The 21,863-nt window shown below is 43.2% G+C and overlaps 1 protein-coding gene across 2 annotated transcripts in view; it reads left to right on the top strand.

Annotated features, from left to right (window-relative positions):
* The window catches only part of LOC115029042 (calmodulin-binding transcription activator 1-like), a 78,317-nt gene that overhangs the window by 17,894 nt on the left and 38,560 nt on the right, over window positions 1-21,863 (top strand). For both annotated transcript variants that reach the window (XR_003836492.1, XM_021159546.1), the window contains exons 2-3: window positions 9,515-9,584; window positions 14,831-14,949. Coding sequence is in view for 1 of the 2 variants with exons in the window: in XM_021159546.1 (XP_021015205.1) it covers window positions 9,515-9,584; window positions 14,831-14,949 (189 nt within the window). In the remaining variant the exon portion in view is untranslated. The remainder of the gene's footprint in view (window positions 1-9,514; window positions 9,585-14,830; window positions 14,950-21,863) is intronic.

The raw sequence follows: 21,863 nt of genomic DNA, 5'->3' as shown, positions 1-21,863 counted from the left end.
ATGTGTCTTCTGAGGTGTGTGGGGATGTGTGTCTTCTGAGGTGTGTGGGGTTGTGTGTCTTCTGAGGTGTGTGGGGACATGTGTCTTTTGAGGTGTGTGGGGTTGTGTGTCTTCTGAGGTGTGTGGGGATGTGTGTCTTCTGAGGCATTCCTGTTTTTACACTCAGTTATCGTTTTCCTGCTGGATTGGAAAAGTTCTTTCTACATTGTGACTATCAGTTCTTAATCAGATATTTTCTTCCATTTTGTGGGCTCTCTTTTCACTTTCTTGATTGTCTCTTGAGGCACTTTGATAAGGTGTTACCCCAGTCAGTTGTCATCACAGTTAAGAAGGCAAGGCCTCGTCCAAGGTCATGAAACCTATTCCCACGCTTTCTTCTAAGTTTATAGCTTTAGCTCTTGTGTTTAGATCTCTGGTTCATTTTTGCATTACTGTTTGTTTGTGGTATGGGGTAGACTTTCTGTTCCTAGGTAATGTCCAGTTGTTGAAGAACACTGTTCTGTTCTCATTGAGGTGTTGTTGACAGTGGTTTTACTGTCAGTGTTAAGGTTTTTTTCTGGAGCCTCAGCCCTCGTTTGCTCTCTCTATACGTGTTGTTTCTGCCATCACGTGGACTGCATCTCTTACTGGAGCTTTGTGATACAGTGGTGTTTGTTTTGTTTTGAGGGTGAGTGTCGACGACGTAGCCCAGGTTGGGCTCACACTTGTTGCAATCCTGCTGCTTCACCATCCTGAGAGCTAGGCTTGCGAGCCCGTGTAGGCCTGGAGTAGTGTTCTTTTTTAGGATTGCTTTTACTATAATATATTTCTTGTATTTATTTGAATATTAGAACCAGCTTGCAAGTTTGTACAGTAAATGCTGTTGAGATTATGCTAAATCTGTATCTGTTTGAGGAGTTAAAATCATTCTAATGGATCTGCCTACATGCTTAATAACTCCTGCTTAGCTCAAGAAGTTGAGCATCTCCCCTTGAAAGCATACTGCTGCCTGAAATGATCACGGCAGTGAGCTGTCTTGATGTAACACTCATGTTTACTGTTAGGCTGGTGCTAGACTTTGTAGGGGATGAGACAACAAGCAGCCGCGCTTACGGCCTGGAGATGCTTCAGTGTCCTGTGCTCTAAAAGTTTACTGCTGCTTAATATACATTTGGTTAATATAGAATCAGCACATTATTTGTATGTGGGGGTATACATGTGTGTGTATGTATGTATGTATGTAATTATTGGAGGTGGAACAAGTGGCACTGACATTTATACAGTGGTTGGAGGCAGAAGATAGTCTAGTATTTACTGTGGGAATCTGCTACTGCGCTTTTGAGTCAGGTCATTTACTCAGCAGATAATAACTGTCTGTGCAGAGCTCAGAAAAGGACAGATTCAGTCTCTATTCCTGTCTTCATGGAGCAGTGGGGTGGTGGGAGGAAAGGGGAAGACTGACATTAGGATTCAGGGCTCTTAAGGCAAATGTAATATAGAATAAAGGCTAGCCTGAGAGGCAGGAGGATTTAAGAATTTCAGAGAGTTCCAAGTGACCAGATGGCTCGTAGTATAGCTATGTGCAGAGTTAGGTTATTTTCTGACTCTTACTTTTACAAATGTTGTTTTTAGAAGAGAAGTAGAATAGATTGGATAAAGTCAATTCATCTCTAACAAGGACTAACAAGGACTCTTTGCTCCACTTCATACACAGCTCAGCTACACCCACAGCATGTTGAAGTTTTCAGTCTGCTTGTGTGGAGAATCGGCATTTCTTCATTGTTGTAGGCAAGGTATAAGTCTGCTCTTGATTAGAAGGTGTCCCTTCTTCTAGAATGCTGGCCCACAGCTCACATGTGCTTGATGGCTCTGTCTGTCTGTCTGTCTGGGTTTACTTTAAATGAGACTCTTACAAGCCTTCTTGGCCTCTCCTCTGTCCAGATTGGATCAGGTATCAGTGTGTCATAGCAGCCTGTTCCCTGTCCACAGCCTTGGGGTTGCGAGATCACTCTTCTTTCTGGAGGGAGGGCGTGAGCATCTGGGCTGAAGTTCATGTGCTGGTTGAGAAATGAGCCACAGTGGTCTAGGGAAAATCATGCCTGACAAGAATCTTGATAGCGTTTGTCTGAAGAAAGAGCTAGTAGGTTTGAGTGTACACACCCCTCTGTGAATGAGTGTAGAGTGAATGAATTTTGTAGCAGAGTGTAGGCCATATTAGAAGGTGCTTCCTAGATTTTGAACCATATGTACTGGCACTGAGAAGCAAATATTAGAGAAAGATGATACAAAAGTATATGTGCACAGCCACATTGGAAACTTGGCAGCAAGGTTTAAAAGTAGTTCAGTACCTTTCTTTCTTCATGGTGCTATCAGACAGTGAGAGGACCCTGATGTTGAAGTGCATGGTGGGCAGTCTTCCTGGTGTAGGGCAAAATGGAAAATGGTGAGTGCATCTGGAGGGTTCTGGGGCGGGGGCAAGTTTCATTGAAGCAGCAGCCTAGCTTGACTGGGCTCAGTGTCCTTCTGTCCAGAGTAGTAACAGTGCCTTTTGGTTGGGTAGGGTGAATCATAGCAAAAGAATTAGGAGAACTCTGTGTAGTGCTTGAGGTTGTCATGGGGAAGAGAAGGTATTTGAGGGTAGAAAGGGGAAGAGGATACATGGGGGCTAGGAAAGAATGGCCAGAGAGGCAACTGAACAGGAACCCAGGTCCAGGATCCTACGGTGTGAGGCTTGGGAGTGGGTCAGGAGAGAGAGAGTACTGTGGGCCTGGAGAGACGGCTCAGTGCTTCAGAGCACTTACTGGCTGCTCCTGCAGAAGACCAGGTTGATTCTCAGCACCACATGGCAGGTCTCAGCCTTCTGAAATGCCAGTTCCAGGAACCTAACACCCTCTTCTGTCTTTTGCATGCATCAGGCACATAAGTGGTACACAGATACACATGAGGGCAGAATTTGTACACATTAAGACATAAATTTTGTTGGTATATGCAGACAATTGAATGAAATGATAGTGAAATGATGGGTTAAAGAGAGAAACAAAAATGGGGCAGCTGTTAGCTGTTGGGCTGTGACTGGATAGTTAATCTGCTGATGCTGTAAAACATTACCACAAACTTCCCTCTTATAACACGACAGCTATTACTCCAGGGTTCTCTGTGGGTCTGGAGTTCAGAAGGGCATGGCTAAGTTCTGCCTAGGGCCTCATGAACTTACCATTTCAGTGTTAGTCAGGGCTTGGCTCTCATGCGAAGGTTCAGCTGGAGAAGAATTGGCTTCCAAGCTTCCAGGGTCATCTGAGAATTCACTTAGTGGGAGACTACCTTTAGTGAGCCTCTCCCACTTGGCATTTTCCTTTATCAGCAAGTTAAGAAGACTGAGTAGCAAGATGACAGAAGTCGCAATCTGTTTCACTCAGGAAATGAAACCTTACAGTGGTCTAAAGCAAGTATATGCTCACTTCATACAGCCTTCAGAGTGTGGGAAGATGTCAACATGATGAATTGTAGCAGGTCCATCAGGAAGTTTGCTTTCTACAGTAGGGAGGGAGGGACGATATGAGTAGGAGACATTGGGGCAGTGCTGCAAGTGGAGGCCCTGTGGATGCAGATGGGATGCTTGCCGTGATGGGAGTTATGGAAGAGATGTGGCCATATGGTGATGCTTTTCAGGTTGCCTGTATCACCACACTAGGAGGAGTCAGTTTTCATGTCATTAATATTACTGTCTTATAACTGGCCCTGATGTAAATCTCCCTTGGTAAAAATAGACTTGTTTACCTGAGGTTCCTGGCCAGTACAGGCGACTCCTTCTGTTTCAGGGTGCTGTTGATGAAATGAGTCAGTCCATTTGGATGTATTTTATATGTTAAAGGGGCGAGACTGGTCTTTGATAATATGTAGAATGCTTGGAGTTTATGGCATCTTATTTGTTCATTTGGCTTCATTGTGATGGATATAGGTTATGGGACTGAGCTGTGAGTGCTACTGTGCTGTTTGGGGCCTTGTGAGTGGAGTGTTTACTTTTTTGGCAGATGAATCCAAGCCGCTGTACCTTTCTAAGCCTTGTGTTCAGTTTTTATTGTTTTCAAAAACAAACAAAACCTGTCTTTGCTGTCTAGGCACTCTTGCTTCTGCTGATGTGTGGGATTTTAGTACTGTTTCTTTCCCTCTGATTTGCTGCCTCTGATCTTCCCTGGGCTTGGCAGTCTGATAATTAAATGTGTTAGAACTTTGAGTAGTTTAATGGTAACCGTGCTAGGAATGTGGGTTGAGAGCCACTTTTCTCAGTGATGCAGGTGAGGCGATGCACACTGACTTTGTAAAAGCCTCCTTGTGTCTTCCCAGTGCTTGGCTTCCTTCCTAGCTCTGCTCTGTTCACACCAAGGTGCACTTCGATAATTCTACTGCAGTTGGGGCAGGCGAGTCTGCCACTGTCCTGGTGTGTGCCTCATTGTTTTTGTCGAATTAGTGGAATTTTAAGGACTGTAGTGTTAAGTGATAGGTGGTATGGTTCATGAGCCAGAAAATGCTGAGAAGTTGTGAAGATCATAGACAGGTCAGCACTGAGGCATGCTTTGCGTTAGCCTGAGCACTCTTCCTGCCCTAACTCTGGGCACTTCTTAGTGGGGCAGCATTCCCAAGTTCCTGTGGAGGCTAGGAACTCTGCTGGGAGCCTGTCTCCCTGTCAGAGATACTGGTCAAGTGCCCAGACTTGTTCTCATTCTTTTTCTAGAATAGCCATACTGTCTGCTACTACTTGTAGGAATAAACCAAGATTTTATGTGAGATGACACTTGTGATGATGTGGTGTTAGCTGGTGTCTTGGGGTATGTGTTACTGCAACAAAATACCATGACCCCCACCCCCCCAAAAAAAAAGGTTGGGGAGGAAAGGGTTTATTTATTCAGCTTACACTTCTACATTGCTGTTCATCATTGAAGGAAGTCAGGACAGAAACTCAAGCAGGGCAGGAGCCTGGAGTCAGGAGCTGACGCAGGTGACATGGTTGGGTGCTGCTTACTGGCTTGCTTCCCCTGCTTTGCCAGGCTGCTTTCTTATAGAATCCAGAACCATCGGCCTTGGGATGGCATCACCTATAACCCTCCTCATTGATCACTATTGAGAAAATGCCTTATAGCTGGATTTCACGGAGGCATTTTCTCAACTGAGGCTCTTTTGTCTCTGATGACTCTAGCTTGTGTCAAGTTGACACAGAGTCACCCAGTACAGATGGAGGGCCTGGGTGATTCTGCTGATATTTTATCTCCGTCTCTGAGAAGTCACTAGCAACAGAGTCTAGGTCTCATATGGTTGTTTCCAGAACACGTGTATTGCAGTATGGACATTTGTACAAATGATGACATTTATTAAGCACTGTTTATTTTCAGATTGTTGAATATACTTGTGTCCTGGGAAAATTAAACTTACAAAAATTATGACAATAGTTTGGTTCTTATCTGTAAAAATCCCTCCAAAAATTCTGAAGTTACTTATACCCTACACACATCTCTGGTTATGGGGAATCAACTCTATTTCCCTGGCTGTCTGTAAGGCTGGATGCATTCCAGATGTGGTTCTGCAGCTTTGCCGGCTTTGTCTAGGCACTCGCTTGCCTGAAGACTCAGCTCTTGGAGTCTCTAAGTTCTCCAGTTACCTTAGCAGCTGGTGTCTCCTTGTTTTTGTTTTTTGCCTGCTGGGAAAAAGGAAGAACTGCCTTCTAGACTTGCCCCTTTTGGTGCAAGCATTTGCCTTGGTTTTGTCTCTGTTCTTCTGGAGTGTTGAGACGCTTATGGTAGAGCCACAGCCCTTAGGGTATTTCAGGCTTTGTGAAAGGTCGTGAGGTAAATAAGCGTAATGTATTTTTGTACAGACCTCCTCCCCTATTGGCCTTTTGTAGTTCAGGGAAAGGATAAAGCATCTTCAGTCTCTAAAGGTTCTTCAGTCTCAGATGTCATTAGCCTGGTTTCATGGAGTGTCTCCAAATGTGTGACAGACCTTGCACTTTTCTTATTTAGCAAGCTTGTAGTGTAACCAAAAATTTAATATTGGCTCTTAGTGTCCGTGACAATTCATTTTGTCCAGTTTCTTGAATGAAGAGACACGACTTCTTAAAAAAAAAAAAAAAAAAAAAACTATCCACAACACTGGACTGAGAGGGAGTTCATGACTACTGATCTGCTCCTGTGTGGTACCAGGAGTACTGAGGGACAGCACCTCAGAGTCATGTCTGATAACTACAGAGTGGACTGTGGCTGTGCTGTGCTAGCAGAGGCCCAGGGCCTTGAGTAAAACCCAAGGCATTGCTCTTTCCTTTCCACAAACTCCTGGAAATAGTGTTCATTTATAAATGCCACAAAACACCTGAACTTCCTTTATGTGGCCTACTTTGAGTGAAGCACTGCAGACAATGGGGTGAGCAGGCTAGGCAGACATCCCTTCAAGGATGCCCTTGGTATGTAGTCAGATTTGAGTATGTTAGAAATGTTTACCAGAGAAGAAAAACGACTAGATTGGCTGTAGTGCACAGTGACCTAGGTGGTGTTTTTGGTTAGTTGAAGATATTCTAAAAGAAGTAGGTCTTCTGCAGTTATAGGCAGTTTATAGATGGTGCTATGCTGAGATGACAGTGGGTCTTGAGCCTGTTCCCTTTTCTGGGCCTTTCTCTGCTGCAGTTAGGAATGGCTTCGTGGTCAGTTCTCACCAGTGGAGTGAGCAGGGAGGGGAGTGAGCCTTCTGACTTGGCTCCTTGCATATGTGGTCATGAGCATGTGCTGTCCCATCTGTCCCAGTACAGAGTAGCCCAGAGACCCAGGAAGTCCCTGCCATGGGATAGAAGGGGCATGGATGCCAGAGCTGCTGCTTGGAGGAGAATCTTCTGCATACAGGGATGAACACCTGTCAGGGACTTTTGCATGTGCTAATGTAGATATAGCCAGTGTTTGAGCATATTAACATGCTCTGTGTTACTTTGTCTTACTCATGAGATACTATACCTAGAGTGCCCCGTCAGACTAGTGAGGTGCTAACAGTTAACTCTCTTTAATCTCATTTCTTATATGTCAGGACTGTGGGTTTTCAAGAACCAGCCCAAGTCTTGGTAGAGCAGGTGACAAAAATGTTTGATGTATTACTTGTAATTGGAACAGAGGTTTACTGCATTTAATATGGCTGCTTTCCCCTTTGATTTAATAAGCTTCGTGGACTAGCTTTAACATCCTCAGTGTTTACTGCAAAGACTGTGAAGAGCTTTCCTCCTTCTCCTTCTTTCTCTCAAGGCCTTTAGTCATTTAGAGATGTGTGTTGTGGGAGGGAGGAGTACCTGTTTCTCACCCCTCCATCCCTAGCATGCCTACTCTGGGGCCAGAGGCTTCCTGAAGGCCTGCCAACCTGGTAGAGCAGCAGGACACACACTGCTGTGAGAGGACTTGGATCCATACCTCTACTTTCCCATGCTGCAGGGCTGTCCTTTTGGGGTTGATCTGTCCTGAATTGTCAGCAGTGAGTTGGGGAACCAAGAAAGTTGGGTGGCTCCAGCTTTGCAGACCTTAGGTCTTCCTTTGGCCAACCCACTGCACTATTGCAGAGAGGCCTCAAGAGATATGGTGCTCATGTGGTCCTGTGAAAGTCCCTTGATTCTGGTCAAGGTTGCTGCCTCACGTTGTTCCCATTGTCTTGTGTCATGGCTTATGTGCTATGAGAATCTGGAGGTTTTGATGTTCAGTGTCTGAACTCTGGGTTACCACTTTCAATGTTTTCCTTACTATTAGACTTGGAAGCTAGATGTGAAAACCCCATTGTTTGGAAGGCTATTTAGTGTGTCTCACCAAACACTTGTGATTTAGAAACCTTTGACTCGAGACTGCTAAGATGTCCTGAGTAGTAGCTACCCTTAAAAACAATGTTAATTGTTTTTAGTAATAGGCAGAAAATGTTACGCCTTGAATGGGAAACAGTTGTCTGTGTGGTTGGCATGCTTGCTTGGAGGCTGGCAGATGGAGAGGGAGATGCGGGGCTTTGCTTGCTTCACTTCTCCCGTGTTTCCTGATGTCTTGTGATCGCTGTTGTGTGCTGGGCAGGTCTAACACGGGCCATATTCTTTCATTTGTAGGGATGGTTCTTGGATCTAGATGTTTGCAGAGATTGTCAGTGCAGATGCCGTCATAGGTTGCTGCTATTGGTTAAAGCAAGTGGAAGAGCACAGTGAAAGTCCTACGAGAAGTTTCCAGACACTGAAGAGAAGAGCTAAGGAGCTGATAGCTGTTACAGGCTTAGGAGTTGTAGTATGGGGCAATTCCATTGTATTCACTTCTGAGACTCTGGATCTTCACAGCTGGGAGAGGAAAGGGAACATTCGTGAAGTCATGTTTAGTCAGGAACTTCTTTACTCTTAGAAATGTTAAAGTTGTTAAAGATTATCCTTGCTAACATTGCAAGAGTGGTGTTTATAAAGGTGGTGGGATAGTTGAATTTCCTTACTTTGGAGAAGATAAGAGAGGGGAGGACTATCATAGGAGGGAGTGTCATCTTGCCTTTCTCTGGTGACATGTCACCTCTCTAGGCTCGGTTACTTCCCACGGACAGCTAGTGAGTGATGGAACTGTGGTCTTTGTACTTCACATGTAAACGCTATGGGTGACTGTTGAACTTGAAACTTTGTTTCTCCAAGTGTAAAAATATGTGCTTTATGATATATGATAAATAATCTAAAATCTCATTTAGTATTGCAGCCAAACAAAAAGTTATTCTTAGGACTGAAAATAATTGACTGGAGAGACCCAAATTCTTGGCAGCAAAGCCCATGTCTTCTGACTTCCTCCTCTTGTTCCTCCATGCCCTTTGGTCTCAGCGAAGACTTTTGTATGAGTTAGGTGTTGGGTGCATTGCTGGGATATGGTTAGTAATGTTGATATGGACTGCAGATAAGGATGTCACGGACATTGCTTTTTACATATTAATTCTGTGCACAGTACATGTGCACTCTATTAATAACCATACAGATAATGTGTGTTCTTATATTTTCACATTCGTCTTAAATTTCAAAGTGATCTTCAGCCTCCATGCAAAGCACTGTTATCTCAGAACCATTTGCAGATCAGATGTCAGTGTCTCCACTACTCCCAAATGCTGTGATGTGTATGTCTCACAAACAAGAACATTTCAATCCCCTAACTACAGTAGCTACACCCTGGAAATAAGCATTGAGACACTTCTAACATGCTCCCTCCCCCCAAAAAATCCTATTTCACTTTTGACCACTGTTAAAAACAATCCAGTCATAATCCTGGGGCACGTTCAGTAGCCTCTTCATTCTCCTGGGTCACAGATGGCTTTCAGTGGCTCTCAGTCTGTCTCACTTGTAAAACCTTGACATGAGAGTTCCTAGGCCGGTCATTTTGTGGAATACCCACATTTGGACTTATCTGATGTTACCTCATGGTTAGATTCAGGTTTTGCATCTTTGGCAGGAATATCACAGAAGAGCCAGAATATGTCTCTTTCAAAGATTAGTTTTACATTTTATTTTCTGTTTCCTTAGAGCGTTTCCCAAAGTGTATTCTGCGGAACTAGCACCTACTGTGTTCTCAACACCGTGCCACCTATAGAAGGTAGGATTTGAAAAGCTTTTGACTTTCAGGTATGGGTGGGACCGGCAGCCAGAGTAACTCCTTCAAGTGCAGTGAACACAGCCCTGGACCAGGAAGTCCTGGGCTTCTGCCTTTTGCTGTTGTGTGATCTTAGATGAGTTACTTGGTTCTTTTAGGCAACATAAACAGTGCTCAGCTTGTGAGCTTTCTGTGAGCAGTGGATTCAGCCACACAGAAAGGTCAGAGCCCCTCAGGGGCTGCTATTAGTACAGCACTTCTGTAACTGAGGGGTCTAGCACCAGATGCTGCAGAGTAGGGTGAGGTGCTGGTGTGCAGGAGCCAAAGAGGATTTTTGAATCCCAGTTGAGTTACTTATATCTCATGAGCATTAAATGAGATCCTAGTGTACAGTTCTGTCTGGTGCCTGGCATGTCACCATCGACCTCCAGGAGTGTCTTCTCCCTACTCAGTAATAGAACCTGTAACCTGTTGCTAAAGCTGGAGCTGAGGGAGATGAAGGACAGGAGAGTGCCCCAGAGCCTAGGTGTCACTTAGTGCAAGGCGTCCATGCCTCTGCTTTGTCTGTTCCTGCCCATAGTTTATATTGAAACAACTGTAGAATGAATAGGAGTTTACAGAACCTGTCTATGGATAATCTTAAACCTGGACCAGGAACATAGTGACATGGTTGAAGAGAACATGGTAACTCCAGGCTGCCTAAGACTAGGAAGGGTGAGAGCGGTGCTCATACCTCTATGAAGAGGGGAAAGAGAGGTTGTCAAATAACGCTATTAATTTATTAACTGCTTTTTAACCATTGAGACTCCTGGAGAATTACAGATGGGTTTCATTTGCTTCATAGCACCTGCTCGGACCAGTGCTCTTTATGCAGTCAGTGCTTAGTCCCGTCTGTGTGACAGGAGCTGTAGGTTAGGTTAGTTATGGCAGTGTGTTGCTGTGTCACCTGGACTGCACCAGTGTGTTCTTGTTTCCCTGATCCCACTAATGAAATCTAAGCACATAAGACTTAGAGCCAACAGAGCAGTGTGGAGCTTCCTTTTAATTCTCTCTCCACACCTGCGAGCACATGCCTGTGTGAGAGCGAGCAGTAGGACTTGTGCTTCACCAGAGCATGCGAGCTGCTCTCTCTAGAGGCCTAGATCCCCATGAGTCTTCATTGCTCCACCTGAGGAAAGCTGTTCTCTGTGGCCAGAGGCCCCGAACTGCCCCATTTGTATTCTAAATGAAAGACAACGGAGGTATCATCACCAGGCTAATCTAGTTAATATACTTATGCCTTAGCTTGCAGAAAACGGAGGACCCAGAAACAGGCCAAGTGCATTTATCTGGAGTTGAGTCAGAGATTTGGTGCAAATCTCAATTTTCAGAACCCAAACTGAAGGTTAGCATTCAGTTAGTTGAGTGAACATTTTTGTACATTTTGGAAAGATTTAGTTAAATTACACTATGAATCTAACATTATCATATAGAAAATATTTGAAGGTTGACTAGAAAGGCTGGTTCATTCTCTAGAATTATAGCTGTCGGCCAAGCACACCATCTGTCAATTTCAGGAGCCCCACTGGTTACATTTTTATTGTGTGAAGTAGGTTAGGAAATTATATTGTGAAGTCATGTATCACACGTTTTTGCTAGATAACGATAATGAAGTATGTGCCTGTCGTGTAGTTGATATTCCCACTTCGCAGTGTCAGAATTGAACTGTTTGGCTTGAGTATGGAGGGACAGTTGAAACCGGCTTATACCTTAGTTTTACTGTTAAGATACAGTTTGTTACTGGGAGTTTAAAACTAGTACATATGTTCTGTTATTTAATCATTTACAGCTATTGTAAAAACATTAAACAGTAGCTTTTAATTAAGATTACATTTTTATGTGGTATTACTATGTGAACAGTTCTGTTCCAATATAAAGAACAGGTTTTTTTTTTTTTTTTTTTTTTTTTTCTGTAGAAAAAAAATTTTATTGCCATACTTTAAACCAGAGGCACTGAAGTTTGATTATTTTCCCATGGTGCTGGGGCCTGAACTCAGGACCCTGTGTTTCTAGGCACATAGTCTACCACCATGCTAAACTCTGAAGTATGAAGTGTGAGTTTAGCATTATCCCTTTTGAGTTCTAACTCTGCCTAGTATAAGCTGGGAGGGAGGGGTGATTTACCCATCATTATAGTTCCTGAGAGCACCTGGCTTATGTTCAGCATGAACCTAGAATTCTGGGAATGGTGCAGGTTAAAAGCAGAGCAACCCTCAATGCATAGTCCTGTCGAGAGCGCTGGTGGATTGTGACAGTGACAGTGCTCATATGGCTCTGTGCTCTCCTCTTTAAATGTTTGCCTTTGGGTCTGTCCACTCACCACTGTCTCAGCTAGTATTGGAGAGGAACCTGCCTGGAGCTTTCCTCATGCAGGTGCACCATTGAGAACAGGCACACACACACACACACACACACACACACACACACACACACACTCTCAACCTTCTCTTACACATAAATACACACAAAAACACACATACGTACCCATTCAACATTTTCTGTCCCCGTTCACACTCAATGTTTTTCTTCTATACTTTAATTTATTTTTTAATTTTCTGTACTTTGGTGTTTTGTCCACTTGTATGTCTGTTTGAAGGTGTTAGATCCCTTAGAATTGGAGTTAATGGACAGTTGTGAACTGCCATGTGGATGCTGGGACTTGAATCTGGATCCTCTGGGACAGTAGCCAGTTCCTGTAACTGGCGATCTATCTCTTTAGCCTCCAAGTTTCTGCCTCTTTTTTTTTTTTTTTTTGTTTGTTTGTTTGTTTGTTTATTTTTTGTTTTTTTGAGACAGGGTTTTTCTGTGTAGTCCTGGCTGTCCTGAAACTCCCTCTGTAGACCAGACTGGCCTCAAATTCACAGAAATTTGCCTCCCTAGTGCTGGAACTAAAGGCGTGCACCATCATTGCCTGGCTAGTCAACATTCTCTCACACAGCCTCTGACGCACACTCAGCATTTCCCCTCTTAGCCACTCATACACTCAACATTCTCTCCCACAATTCAACATTTTCACACACTCATTTGACATTCTGTCTCACACCTATGTGCATGCAACATTCTGTCTCTGTCTTTGCATCTCTCTCTCTTCTCTCTCTCTCTCTCTCTCTCTCTCTCTCTCTCTCTCTCTCACACACACACACACACACACACACTTTACTGCTGGCAGCCAGGTTAGAGGCTAAAGGGACAGAAATTTAGCATTGGTTGTGACCACAAATAGAAGTAGAAACTAGAGTTTCTTTTCTGTTGTGCTTTAAGTGGCTTCTCAGGGAAGTGACTGTCCATACACAAGGCACACTTTATATTGACTCAGTCCTATCCTAGTACTGTTTACATAAACATGCCCTATGGCTATTGACTAGAATATAGATTTCATGATTTCACCTCTGTGTTCAAAACTGTGTGCTTCACAGTTTTGTTTTACTTTTTTAAAGAGAGACTGAACCCACATTGGGGTAGAGAGCAGGGCTCCTGTGATTCTTCCTCATGTGCTTTAAGTCTGATGGCCTCCCTGATGAAGTGTTGGGAACATGCGTGGACACATGAGACTACAAAGGTTTTATAGTTAGCACTTAGTAGGAATGTCCTACCATCTTTCTATAAGTCGATTTCCTTTCTGTTTTAAGCAATATTTTAAAATTTAATCTTTCTTAATTTTGAATTAGTCTTAGGTTTCCTAAGAACAGTTTCCTAAGTTTTTCACTGCTACAGACACATTGTTGTGTTACAGTTCAATTGACTGTGTATTTCATGGACCAAAAAAGAATTAGTAGGCTAAGACTCTCAAGTTAATTCCTATAAAACATTCTGTGTGGTGTGGTACATTTTCTCAGACTAATCTTGATCTCAATATTTATTTCTTTTGGCCTTATCCATGAGAAGAAGAAACATGCTAATCAGATGAGAAATGTTTGGGAAAAAATATTGTGACCTTAGAAAAGTTTTGTTGTTTTATTTACCCCTCAAAAGACAGTTTTAAATAGAAGCTCAGAGATAACTGGACAGATACATCTCTGTATATCACTGTTCATGTCATCACATGGCAGCTGGAGACCGTGAGGCTGCTGACTTGTAAGGCGAGCTGATGCTGAAGGGCCCTAAATTTTATAGAAATTTGTACTGGAGGGAGAATTAAATGATCTCTCATTCATGATGTGGGAAAACTAGAGATACTAAGTAACTCACCTAAGGTCACACACAGGGAGGCAGAACCTGCATGGGTATGGGCTACAGACTCCGGGTGGGTGTTCTTACTGATGTCAGAGTGCTGATGAGCCCAGGACTGGAGCAGCTTGAGTTAACATTGTAATAAGCAGTCCCCAGGACTCAGTGTACGGCCCCTTAGGTAGAGACTGGAGATTTCAGTTAGCATAAAAAATTGGAGTGGGTAATTTGAAACTGACTGGAATTTACCACAACTGGCAGTGAGTGTAGAGGCAGGGAATGGATTAGGAAGAGATTGCTTTACAGGAGTAGAAAAGTAAGCAATGTGTAAATGAATGATGGAGGTAAATACTCTATAAAGAAAGGACCTGGGAAGGAAGCATCAGGAAGTCAGCCCTGCTGTGTTGTCTAATGTAGTGAATTCGCAGGCTCACTTAGCAGGAGCTACATTTGATGAACTGCATGACTTCTGCAGATGTGTACATGGAAATCAACTTAAAGTGATCAGAGGAGCTTCCATGTTACCTGTTAGTCAACTCTACAGGCTTAACTTCTTCAGGAGAGTTTGTGATTTCCTTTACAAAGGGTAAATCTGATTTGTATTCTAGGGGATGGAGGAACATTTAGTTTATGAATAAAAGTCACATGTAATTATATTTCTTTGAACTTCAAAACCATGAAACTTTAAACTCGGTTAACACACAGTTTCTAGATTTTATGAGGTTAAGTCATTTTGTAATTCTGAGTTTTTTTTTTTTAAAGAAACCCTGGAAGAGTCTTTGACGTAGCTTCTGGAGCTGGGTGCTGCTGGGCACTTCCCATCTGCCTGCTTGGGATGGGCAAAGCTCAGTCTGTTTCTAATGCTCACAGGCAGGGGCTGGCTGCTGTCCGTCCGAGAGTGTAGGTGAGGAGCTTAGAGGAGTGAGGCTCTCTGTGCTCTTGGTTTAAGCCCCACAATAGAGCTGCTGCTTCTGCCCTTGTCAGTGTACTTAAAAGGAGGCGTTCTCTTTCTTTCTCTGAATTTATTGTTTTCTTCTTTATAGATGATCATGGGAACAGCAATAGTAGTCATGTAAAAATCTTTTTACCGAAAAAGCTGCTTGAATGTCTGCCGAAATGTTCAAGTTTACCCAAAGAGAGGCACCGCTGGAACACTAATGAGGTAGATACATTTCAATTTTTAAGAGTATATTATCTTATGGTTGGACTCGTTACAATGTTTTACTTAGAAGTACTTTATGCTAGCTTTAAATTCAACAGATGGAACAAAGAACCTGTCAATGAAAACAATTCCTAATCTTGAGTTGGCACAAATTAGCTTGTGTCTTGGCCAGTCTGGTGTGCTTGGCTTGCACTGGTAGTACAGTGTGAATGTGACTCCACTAACACAGCATGAGGGTCGGTTGTGTTTTCTTGCCCTTAGCATCTTGCATTTGGTGGATTATTTCCCTCTATCTCAGGGCAGCATGGGTTCTACCGTCCCAGTGTGAGACAGAGAACAGTGCACTGGAAATTCCAAGTCTGTAGAGTTGGGGATGAGCTTATCAGGCCTTTGGTGATGAAAGAGAGTTTGCTTCAAATACTGACTGCTTTGCCTTACTAATAGGAATTTATTAGCACTGCAGGCTGGATTGTAGACCACATACTTGATACCCAGATAAAGAGTAGGTTTGGAGTAGATGGAAAGAAAGTTTGTCTTGGGCAGACTTTCCTCTTTGATTAATTGTAATTTGGGGATCTTAATATTAGTAGTGCATTGTTTTGCTCTCTAAAGTTTTAGTATGAAATCTAAGTATTTAAGGTGGGTTAATAGCCATTAGTGGTGATAGAAATTGGGTATTAGCCATTTCAATGTAAGGCGACTTTGTTTACTGTAGTGGTGAGAACTGGGTGTGTGTTTATCAGTTTGTAAACTGCATTCCTTTAATTCGCACGACTGGCTACTGCATAAATGTATGCTTGGTTCACTGCTTCCTTGTAAGTTAGCATACAGTGCAGCTCCCTCCTCCCTGCTGATGGATGCAAGAGGGAACAGTGATGTCTCTTGAGCTTCACCTGGACTCTGTTGGGAGTGGTGGGAGGCTGTGGGGATGAATCTCTCTACTTGCACAAACTACAGTTTTAAGTACCAGAACCTTCAGCTTCCTGCTTTGTCTCAAGGAGTAGTTCTTGGAGGTATGTGCTGCCCTTACTTGCATGGAGGTCTTTGCTCTCCAGGGGGAGCAGCTTCACCATGGACAGCATTAGCTTAGACTCCTCTAACTAGCATGCTTTACTTACTAAGGATTTCATATATTTTAGACCTGGGGGAAAAAAAGTAGATATGCAAAAATTTCATCTTAGTCATGGACTGTCAACAGTACTGTAGATTTTTGAAGCTTTGCAGGAATTCTCTCCTATGTTAGGTATTCACAGAAACTTACTGCTTCTTGATGCCCCCTGAGACACAGATTTGATACCACATTTTTATGCTTTAGCCCAGGTTTATACTTGTCACAAAACATACAAAATTAAGCCTGCTCTCCAGTTACATTCCATAGGAATAGGCACTGTGCGTGTGGGCTAGTGATGGTTGATGTTACAGACTACCTGACAGTGTGCTCAGAAGCCTCAGAAGTGACTGTGGCTGAGTCTGAAACTTAGCTGGCAGATACATTTACATCAATGCTTTAAACTTTTATGGAACTTTTAGGCAAATTCTTTCACATATTTATTTGCTTCTAAGTCTAAATTACTTACATGCTCCACTTTCTAACATATTAGCTGTGTTATAAAACATCAATCAAGGACTTTATGCATGTGCATACAAGACTAGGTCATGATATGTTGTTCCAGCTTGGTCCTCCTGCCTTAGCCTTCCAACTGTTGCTATCACAGGCATGAGCCACCATGTCCAGCAGTGTTGAGAGAGGATGTGATAAATGAGTATGTTGTCTCCAGTACTGTGGGCTGCTGCTGTTGACCCTCTTTCAGACAACTGAAGTATAAAACTGCAGGTCTAGAAGAGAAAAGGTAGACTGTTTTGTGCAGGTGTGTGCAGCATCAAGCCCAGAGGGGAACATGTTGCTGAGGGTAATGGGCAGCTGGCAGGAGACCTCTCTAGCCATCATTTTTTACAGTGATTGGTCAGCTCAACACCGAGGCTCTGAGGAAAAATCTGGTTTAAAAATTCCTTTATTCATACTTGCAGTTTATTCACTCATGTGCATGCTCTGTCTTTCTCTCTCTGTGTATCTCTCTCTCTGTCTCTCTCTTTCTCCTCTCTGTTTTCCTCTTTATTTCTTGGCTATGGAAGAACTAGAGGACTGCAGAGGGAAGGTGGAAGGCTTAGATGGGAACATTTAATTCTAGGGTGCCTGTGGTGACAGCCCCACACACCCTGTCTCTGTTGTGTTAAGAACCTGGCTTGGACTGCAGAGAGGAGGAATTGGTCAGTAGTCATGGAGGTACCACTTCCTTGGTTTGGCTGTCTGGGCATTTCTTGAGTTCTTCCTTCTGTGGTCTTCATGGTGATCCCAAAACCTGAAGGCAAACCGGTTGGATGGACGGACCTCTCACTGGGGCTTTGTGTTCCCAGGTGAGGGGAATCCTGTTGTCTACCTCGCCCATGAGGTCTCTGCACTGGCTTGTGGTGTGAGTGCTAAGATCCCGTTTTCTTTCTAGAGTGGGTTAGATGGCCGTGATGGCTGAGAGCTGTGGGAAATAGTTGGCTTGTTGAGAAGCTTTTTGTACAAAGACTGCTTTTCCCTAGACCCCCTTCCTGGAAAAAGGGGCTCATGCTAGAAAGGGGTGTGGCCTGAGAGCAGCTGAGTGTCTCACTCTGTAGCCTGTGTACCCAGCCACCATGTTCTTCTACCCCACACCCTCCCCACAGTTGGACTCTGGGGGATAATGTGTGACTCACTTGACTTTTGAGAAATTCCTTTATTCATACTAGCTTTTAAACATTTGTGGTTTGAGAAACCCACTTTCATACTGTATGTGCTGGCTACAGAGAGAGTTAAGGCTGTCTCCACTAAGGAGGTGTTGTTTACCAAGAACCTGCTCTTTGCTAGTGATTGAGCCCAAATTATTTCTAAATCTTAGAATGTAAGGGGGACGGTATTTCCTTTCAGAGGTGAGGCAGTGTAGGTAGAAAAGGGCTGGGTAATTTAGTCAAGGCAGCACTCTTGTTCTATAGAGATTGTTTCTGAGTTTAATTTCTTAAACTTCATTTCTTGTGTGTGTAATGTGTGCATATATGTGCACCCTTACCCCATGTTTGTGGAGATAGAGATCAGCCTAGGTAGGGTTGTTCAGTTATCATCCTGGTTTTGAGACAGGGTTCCTTACTGGCCTGAAGTTTGTCAGGTAGAGTAGGTTGGTGGTTATTGAGCCCCTGGCACAGAGATTTTAAGCATCCCTTGATCAAGCCTAGCTTTTTTTTTAGTTTTTGTTTTTTTTTTTTAATTTCATTTGTTTAGTGTGTGTACACCTGTGTGTGTGTGTGTACATGCCACAATGCCCATACAGAAATCAGAGGACAGCTTTTGGGAATCAGTGTCTTCTTTTACTATGAGGGTTTTAGGATTGAATTCAGGCTGATAGGCATGTAGCAGGCTCCTGGTACTGCAGAGCCGTTTAACTGGGTGTGTTGTAAGTACTGACTGGTCCATCTCTCCAGCCCACTGAGCTTTCTTTCTGGAGTTGGTCATTTTTGCAAAGAACTTTGTTCTGTCTTTACAATGTTGGGAAGATAACCCCAGAACTTGTACGTGCCAGGCCCTGTGCAGTACCACTGAAATGTAGCCTATTGCTTGTCTTTGCTTTCATTGTAAGACCTCAAACTAAATGGCATCAGCGTGGGCAGCAAGCCTCTTCTCCAGTGTAGTTTTGAGAAGGACAGTGAGTGAGTAAGTGGAGGCTTAGTAGAGTGAGTTCCTATCCACTGTTCCATGAAGCTGCACATTACCAAGGAGAAGGCAGTGAGGAAATGAGGAGGTGATTTTTGGCTTAGTTTAACTACTTTTATTTAACTTTATCTCTCCCCCTACCCCCCGGACACAGGATATCTTAGTGTAGCTCTGGCTGTTCTGGAACTCACTCTGTAGCCCAGGCTTGTCTCAAACTCAAGAGATTTGCCTGCCTCTGCCTCCTGAGTGCTGGGATTGAATATGTGTGCCACCACACCTAGCTTATTTCTTCTTTTCCTAGCCCATTGGGCTGTATAGTTTCCTTTCCTTCTTAAAAGTTATTTGCAACTGAGAAGAAATGACATGTTTTGTCTAGATGTAAGTCAACTTCAAATATTTGCTTTCTTGGTTAGGTATAGCTCCTGAGGTTTGAGGCCCACGCAGGAAGCACTGGTGGTGACTACATCAGTAATCATGAAAGCCAGGGTTTATTGGTGATTGATTATAGGCTAGGCACCATGGGTTCCTCTTCATGAAGTGTGACATAGGGAAATTCTTAGAGTCCTTGAGCTGGGAACTAAGTGGCTGGGGAGTGCCACCCTGGTAGGAGTTGGAACTTAAACTCTTTTTTTTCCTGCTCTGTCCTGAAGAATGACTATATTATTATTATTATTTTGTTGTTGTTGTTATTGTTATTATTATTATTCCTCTTCATTCCCTCTTTAGTTTTCTCCCCACTCTTTTTTTTTTGAGGTAGGATCTCAGGTTTTTAAGGATGGTTTTGAATTCTGCATCTGGAACTCTATCCGGCCACTGTGTCCCATGTGCAGGAATTACAGGTGATGACCTTTTCCAGTTGGAGTCTCAGGACCTAGCAGTTACTCAGTGACTTGTCATCTTTTTGTTGTGTAGACATTGACTTTAAAAAAATCATTTCTTCTTTTAAGTATATTATATCTTGCAAAATGATTTTATTTTAGTACCATTCATTTCTTAGGGAAATAGTTTTGCTTTAGTGTGTGATGTATATGCATATTACATGTTTGTGTGTATATACACATGTATGTATCTGAGTACACACACATGCATATGTATGTGGAGGCCAGATACCTGTCTACTATCTTCCTCAGTTTCTTTCCACATTACTCTTTGAGACAGTGTCTCTCCCTAAACGTGGAGCTAGGCTAACTGGCTGTCAGGCTCCAGGCGTCCTTCTGTCTCTTCCTTTCTGGTGTTAGGATTGCAGCTGTACGCTGTGGACCCAGCTTTCTACATGTGCGCTGATGGGCTGAACTCAGCCTCATCAAGCATTTTGTGGGCAGACCATCTCCTCAGACCTTTCTTTTTAAAATATTCTTAGCCAGGCGGTGGTGGCACATGCCTTTAATCCCAGCACTTGGGAGGCAGAGGCAGGCGGATTTCTGAGTTCGAGGCCAGCCTGGTCTACAAAGTGAGTTCTAGGACAGCCAGGGCTGTACAGAGAGACCCTGTCTCAGAAAAAAAAAATACTTAAAAACCAACTAGCTAACTTACTTACTTTCTGTCTGTCTGTCTGTTCGTCCGTCTTTATTATTTGACAGTATGTGTGCATGTATGTATAGATGATTAAGGAAGTGGTTCTCTGCTTCCACCATGTAGGTCCTAGGATCCTAGACTCTTAGGTCAGGTTGCCACAGGCAAGTAGTGCCTTTACCTACTGAGCCATCTCATTGGCTCCTTAAAAAACAATTTTGTTTTTGTTTTGAAACACTCATGTTGTGTAGTCTTGTTTGACTTGGTACTTGGCTCTGTAGTCGGGGATGGCTCCATATGTTTGTCCATCCTCTTGCCTCAGCCTCCTAAATTACAGGCGTGTGTTACCACATGGTCACTGTACCTCTTCATGATGGGTAGTTACAGACTCCAGATAATGAAGAGGGGACATGGAAAGTAGAAGCTATACTTATGTGTCACTTGGTGGCAGGCCTGGCTCATATTCCAGGAAGTTGCAAAGGCCACAATGGATTTCTTACTTACTTAGATGGGGGCTACTTTGTAGCCCAGGCTGGCTTAACTTAGGATGCCCCTGTCTCAGCCTACTCAGAGTTTGGGATGACAGGCATGCCCCAACTTACCCTGCTGGAGTGTGCACTGCCCTGGAACCCAGTGTGTGGTAGTTGGTATTTGATGAACGACTATTATAGGATTTCTGCATTCTGAGTTAATATTTTTAAAGCCTAGAGCCAGAAATAATTATGCCAATGCAATCTTCTGATGGCAGATGACTCCTTCATAATTACAGGTGTCACTGCTCTGTTGTGTTGTCCAGTATGGCATTGCTTTTGTTTAGTTATCACCTTTTTGATTTAAAACTTAACTGTTGCTTGCTTGCTTTCTTTCTTTCTTTCTTTCTTTCTTTCTTTCTTTCTTTCTTTCTTTCTTTCTTTCTTTCTTTTTTTGGTTTTTTGAGACAGGGTTTCTCTGTGTAGCCCTGGCTGTCCTGGAACTCACCTGCCTCTGCCTGCCTCTGCCTCCCAAGTGCTGGGATTAACTGTTGCTTTCTTAGAGCTAGGTCTCAGATGACATTCCTTCAGACATGGGCCATTGGCACCAACAGATTTTTGTAGTAAAGTGTTCCAAGTCACATGATGGTGCTCCTGTTTTTGAACTTATTAATATTCTATTCTTCTAGTACAAAGCTTTCTGGAGTAAGCAAAAAATTCCTCTTTTTTTCTGACTCAGTTCTTAAAGTGGCATCACATGATGTAGGCAGCATCAAGATTTTCTGTAAAAGATGCATTTTTAAAAAAGATTTATGTATGAGTGTTTTGCCTACATTTATATATGTATGTGTATTATGTATGTCCCTGGTCCCTTTGAAGGCCAGAAGAGGGGGTGGGTCCTCTGGAACTGGGCTTAGGTATATTTGAGACCCACCATGTGGTGCTGGGAATCCAACCCAAGTTCTCTGCCAGAACAGTTAGTTAATGCTATTTAAACCACTGAGCCAGCGCTCCAGTTCCTAAGGTGCATTTTTAGTGCTTTAAATGTGTGTGTGTGTGTGTGTTTTAAATTTGTGATAGAAGCAAGCAGCACAGCTACTGATGATATATTCCAAGCTGCCAACAGCCAGAGGAAACCTGAGTGCGCATCTCATGTTCTCATAGGAGAAGACCCTTTTAAGTTGTGAGCATCTTTCCTGGCT

The sequence above is a fragment of the Mus caroli genome, chromosome 4 (assembly GCF_900094665.2).
Source record: "Mus caroli chromosome 4, CAROLI_EIJ_v1.1, whole genome shotgun sequence".
Taxonomy (NCBI): domain Eukaryota; kingdom Metazoa; phylum Chordata; class Mammalia; order Rodentia; family Muridae; genus Mus; species Mus caroli.
Note: the sequence above shows the minus strand (reverse complement) of the source record. Positions and strands in the feature narration are given on the sequence as shown.